The sequence below is a fragment of the Nicotiana tabacum genome, chromosome 5 (assembly GCF_000715075.1).
Source record: "Nicotiana tabacum cultivar K326 chromosome 5, ASM71507v2, whole genome shotgun sequence".
Taxonomy (NCBI): domain Eukaryota; kingdom Viridiplantae; phylum Streptophyta; class Magnoliopsida; order Solanales; family Solanaceae; genus Nicotiana; species Nicotiana tabacum.
The window spans coordinates 27,503,286-27,508,704 of NC_134084.1; the positions used below are offsets into that span (position 1 = coordinate 27,503,286).

Consider the following 5,419-nt stretch of genomic DNA (forward strand, 5'->3'; position numbering starts at 1 on the left):
TTTGTCCATTCAAACTTAACGCTTTTGTTCATTATTACTGTTGTTTTACCCAACCGAGTGTGAATTTTAGACCTTCATTGTGCGTTCTGGTATTTCATGCTTCTGAATTCTGATTGGTGTGTTGAAGATATTTAGACCTTCTTCATTGTGCGTTCTGGTATTTCATGCTTATGCTTCTGAATTCTGATTGGTGTGTTGAAGATATGAAGGGTCGTCTTCGTTTATAAAGCCATTAAGTGTGACTGTATGCATTGATACAACCATTAAGCTGCGAGACGAACCGTAATTAGACAATCTATGATTACGTATGGTAATTAGACGGCGGCCATTAGGTCACCTATTTTGAGTTTATGGACATACAAGGCCAAAACATGTGCTCGAAACTAAAGTGTTTTATGAAAATTCCTCGAAAGAAAACCATGTAACTCTTTCGAGGGTGAGTACCTCCCACCAGCAAAGATACCAGCTATATTAAATGTAAAATTTTATAACCATCTTGATATTGGAGGTATGGAAGAAAGCATAGTCCTCATACTTGCTCGTTCAGTTGCACCAGACAAAAAATGAAATGATAAAATACTTTTCGAATTTTCTTGATACAAACATAGTGTTGTTAGTGATTTCTGCTTGAGGAAAAACAGTGAGTCACTTGGACGACCATGCAATAATTCATAAACTTCAACATGTGAAGAACTAACGAACTAACAAACATGTCATCTGACTTTCAACATGATTTGTCTTTATACATTCCTACTAATTTGGCATGTGTTTCTATCATGTCTCTTGGCCAAGTGCATTATTGGCAACTGGCAAGTGACTGGTTTGTTCAATTCAGGTTTGAGTGTTGGTTCAAAATGACTATGGCAAATTGGTTTTCCCTTTTCTCAAAATTGGCAAAGTGGGAAGTGGGACATGATCGAGAAATCTATGTCTCTGTGTGACCTATAGGTTACAGGTGGTTACAGGTTCAAACCGTGAAAACAATCACTAATGCTTGCATTAAAGTAGGCTGTCTTCATCACAACCCTAAGGGTACCGCCCTTCCCCAGATCCTGCATGAGCGTAGTATGCTTTTTGCACTTGGCTGCCCTTTTAAATCTCAGGTACTACATTCAAAACTTCAGCGGATAATGGGTTTGTCCTCCTACACTTCTCAAGTAAAACACCAGATAGGATTTGAACTCCCGATGTGCGTCTACTCACACATCACATGCATCCGCTCACACATCACCCACTGCACTCTTACCACTAACAGAAGGGTGTAACTACAGAAACCGAAAAATGCAGAGAAAAATTACCCAAATGTCACAAATGTCAGGCAAACCAGTCTAGATATAAGTCAAATTTCTCAATTATAAGCATGTAGTCATCCCTCTGAGGACCACAGTTCCAAATCTAGAACTCCATGTCTACTGAAGGAAAATTTGAATCTGTGGTCCTCAGAGGGATGGGTACATATATCATAAGGAGTGGCAATGTTTACTATATACATTGTATCAGAAGTTTGACAAGGGCAATCCACTGTGCAAAATTGCATGGTGCACAAGACATCATAGAATTGAGTAATAGCTCCACGGGGTAAAATATAAAATTCATGAACAGGATAATGTAACATTTCACATAACACCAGGAGCAATGTGTGAGTCAACCAGCAACAAATGCAGCAAAACGTACATTTCATTGCTCCATGAACCTTAAAAGGTACATAACATGTCATATAATATCCATGCCTACAATATTTACAGAAAGAGGTAACTATCAAATGTATACGACTATAAAGTTAAAAGGCACATAGCTCCTGTAACATGAATCGGAAGCACTTAGTGCATTCTTAGAAGCATATGCCCAAAACTAAAACATACTCAGATGCCTATCATCATGCGTAAGACGGGCTGATTTAAAGCTCATAGTTTGGCGAGCAACTGGCATGTCATCTCTAACAGCAAAGACTCGCTTGATTAAACAACTCAGAGTGAGCTAGCTTAAAACAAAACTTTATTTTCCAGTAATTCCCAGCATGAGTTAATCCATCTTTCTTAGAACCGGACTTTTCCCTGAAGTGATAATGAAAATGCTTAATATAGATGCATATATATGGACAACTCTGGATATAAACTTCTAATGAATTCTGAGGCAAATCACGTAAAGAAAATAGAGGAAAGCCAAAAGAACAAAAACAGCCAATCAAGCTTACACTAAAATGTTTATTAGTTGAAAATGGTATTGATAAAAGAAGTGAAGACGGGGACACATTTTGTAGAAAATGACCAGCTTTTTAAAGTAGCCCAAATTAACAGTCTTCTGAATTGACCAAAAATCAACAAGAAAAACTTTTCTTCGACAAATACCAATATATAAATTCAAAGATTAATCAAGAAACTCCTTGGATGCGAATATTGGTAAGACACCATAAGGACGGTTTTCAATTCTAGATTCTACAAATAAGGGTGCGTGAGGAAATTCTACAACACAGTTAGATGATTAAATCAATTCTAGATTGTAATAAAACAAGAGCAATTGTCGAGCAAAACCACTGAAGTATGAAATCCTTTCCTCTAGGATGAGAAACAAATATCAATCTCTCTCTGTGTGTGTGTATGTGTAGAGAGCGAGGGAGCACAGAAATTCTTATATCTCTAAATTCTTATATCTCTGAATCCTCACAGACCATGTTACCCCATTTAAACTCATCTAATGCCAGTATTATGCAACTACGCATAGAATGCCACATAGGATTTTTAATCAGGACAACCAGATCCAGATCTCATAATGCAACATAAATTTTTAACTAAGACAAACCTCTTTAATCTGCTAGCACTAGGTCCTTCAAATTTTATCCATAACCAAATACATAGGATAAGAAATTACCTCAGTAATCAATCCAAGAAACTCCCCAACCACTTCAAGTCTAGGTTCAGAACGAGTTCATCTCCAAACAGTATGTCCTCCGCTTAACCAATATCCTTGCAGCAGTCCCATAAGGCTCCTCAAATGCCGATCCAACCCAATTCCCATCTGGCCCAACCACCTCCTTCTTAGGCTGCTCACTTGGCCTAATCGCCACCAACGTCGCCCCTTTCAATACTGTCCCATCAGGCAACTCCAAATACGGGGCGTACCATAACCTCATGTTCAGTGCTGGCACCATAGTCCTTTTCGAGGCAGAGGAAGCCGAAAGAGGCTTCACTCTCAACTCCTCTAACTGCTCCTTATTCATACACAACACTCCCTGTCCATCCACATCCGTTAAAACCAAACTCTCAAGCTTCTTATGCTCAGCTATAATCGGCTGCAACAAATAATGCCTAGCCGACGCTGCAATTAGCGAACTAATTGTCCACACAACCCGTAGTTTCAATCCCCCGTTCGTGTAAAACGACTCGGGTATGCTCCCATTATCCAGTTCCCCATTACTATCACCCACAATATTACTACTACTGTTAGCAATATTACCCACAATATTACTACTAGTGTTAGTAATATTATTGTTAATGCTAGTATTACTAACCGGGTGAACCACCGACGAAGCGCCAAGAATAACGCAATTATCAAGAGTGGAACCGAAATCAGCACGCCACCTCAGCAAGGCGCCCTCGTCAATACCCAATTCGCCACTAGGCAACTCGATCCTAAGAACCTTAATTTCATCAAAATTCTTCAAAACCTGCGTAGGGGAATGATGGGTGACGTCATTTTGCTCGTAACCATCGTCCAATGAAGAACCAGCGGATCGTCTCGAAGAAATCGAGATCAGCTGAGTAAGCGACTGAATGGGTTTAACCAGACCCAGAAACAGAAACCTAAGGAGTGACGAAATTGGATGCCGCGACTTATTAGTGGACCCCGCACCAGCAGCAGAGGTTGCACCAGATGAAGATGAACCACCATCTTCGTCGGAGATGACGCAATCAACACGGACAATGACGTTGTCGACTTGAGGAACAAGTGAATGGAACCTTCTAGAAACTACACAGCATCTTCCTAGAGCTTTAACATCGCCGATCTTGTTGAAGACTAAGAGAAGAATGGAATCGGGTAGTCGGTCGAAGTGGTCAACGGGTTCAGGGTAGATCGTTGACCTCAGATCTGACTTGGATGAACCCATATTTCTAGAGTTTTCTGATTAGCTAAAAGATTCTTTTGTAAGTGTGTAGGGAGAAGAAGGAGAAGAAGGAGAAGAAAGATTATAGAGAAGACATGGATTTGGGAAGAGAAAAGGAAAGTGAGAAAAACACACTGTTTTTGTGTTCACGGAGAGGAAAAGAGGATATCGGAGGAGATGAGGAGGAGAAGAAGAAATAAGGTTACCATGGGAGTAAGGAGATAAAGACATAAAGCGTGTGTATTTGTGTGTGTCTTTTTTTTCTTTTTCCTTTTCTTTTTTTAGCATAACTATTTTTTTATTATAGATAATTTTAAGGGAAACTGTGCAATAATTCGCAAATAAATAATAGCTGTAAATTGTATTAGACAAATCTAATGCGATGAACTCTGAACGAGCCTTTCGTACTATTTTATAAACATTTGGTATTGATTCAGATTTAGACGTAGAGATTCATTAAAAGAAAAGCATTTTGTATCAATAGTATTTTCATTTTATAACTTAAATTTAAATTTTCTGATTAACGTACACCTGATAGTTGTATGCTATAAAATTACTTAAAAAGCGAATTGTAGATAATTTTATATGGCAAGTAATAAGGGATAACCTATAAAATACAAATAAGTGATAATATAGAAACAAGCTCATGTAAGACATGTTGTATATATAAATTTCTATGAGTTAATTATAGTTAAATGATATATTTCTTACTTTAATTTGTAATGGATAAGATTAAATTATTTGGTTTGATGTCAAGAATATGTGGAAGTAAGTATTTTTTGTTAACTGGCTTATTTTAGCAAGGGAACTCCTATTCCCTTATTAATGATGTAACTTTGTAACGCTTTTAATATATTAATATATCCAGTTTATTAAAAAAAAACTACACTAGTGATGGAGATATAAAGATCTTCTATATTAGCACTATACATAATTAATTTTTCCTATTTTCTTTATTTCTTTTACATATTCTATTGTTTGTTTTATAATTTGGAAAATAGAAGATGTGGGGACAATGGTTAGTGATTGGTATACTTTCATTGTCTCTTGTATGCTTGCTTTCCACCCCACCACTATCGTTCCTTTCATAAGTACTTGCTTATATTTTTTGCTTTTTACCATATTTTGTTATTTATTTGGGATTTTTTTGGTAGAGTTGTGTTGTTCTAATATTTTCTTGTTTGTTTCTTTTTGTCTCCTTTCATGTAAATGGACATTTGGAAAGACGATAGAACCAAGTTACTAATTGGATTCATTAACTCAAGATGCAAAATAAGGCAAAGATTTACCTTCTAGACATGTAAAGATGTACAATGT

General features: G+C 37.2%; 1 protein-coding gene across 2 annotated transcripts; it reads right to left on the reverse strand.

Annotated features, from left to right (window-relative positions):
- Positions 1–668: 668 nt before the first annotated feature.
- On the reverse strand, positions 669–4,373 carry LOC107777007 (F-box protein At4g18380). 2 transcript variants are annotated; one of them, XM_075253439.1, is made up of 2 exons: positions 2,869–4,346; positions 669–1,265 (listed from the first exon to the last, which is right to left on the reverse strand). In XM_075253439.1, the coding sequence occupies exon 1, from the start codon at positions 4,103–4,105 to the stop codon at positions 2,915–2,917; it is 1,191 nt and encodes a 396-aa protein (XP_075109540.1). In that variant the 5' UTR covers positions 4,106–4,346; the 3' UTR covers positions 669–1,265; positions 2,869–2,914. The 2 variants fall into 2 exon arrangements, with proteins under 2 accessions (XP_075109540.1, XP_016452456.2); XM_016596970.2 differs by lacking the exon at positions 669–1,265 and adding an exon at positions 1,660–2,054 and having other exon boundaries at positions 2,869–4,373.
- Between the last annotated feature and the right edge of the window lie 1,046 nt (positions 4,374–5,419).

Excerpts from the sequence above, each read along its gene's own strand:
- LOC107777007 (XM_075253439.1), bottom strand. The coding sequence starts at position 4,105 with ATGGGTTCATCCAAGTCAGATCTGAGGTCAACGATCTACCCTGAACCC.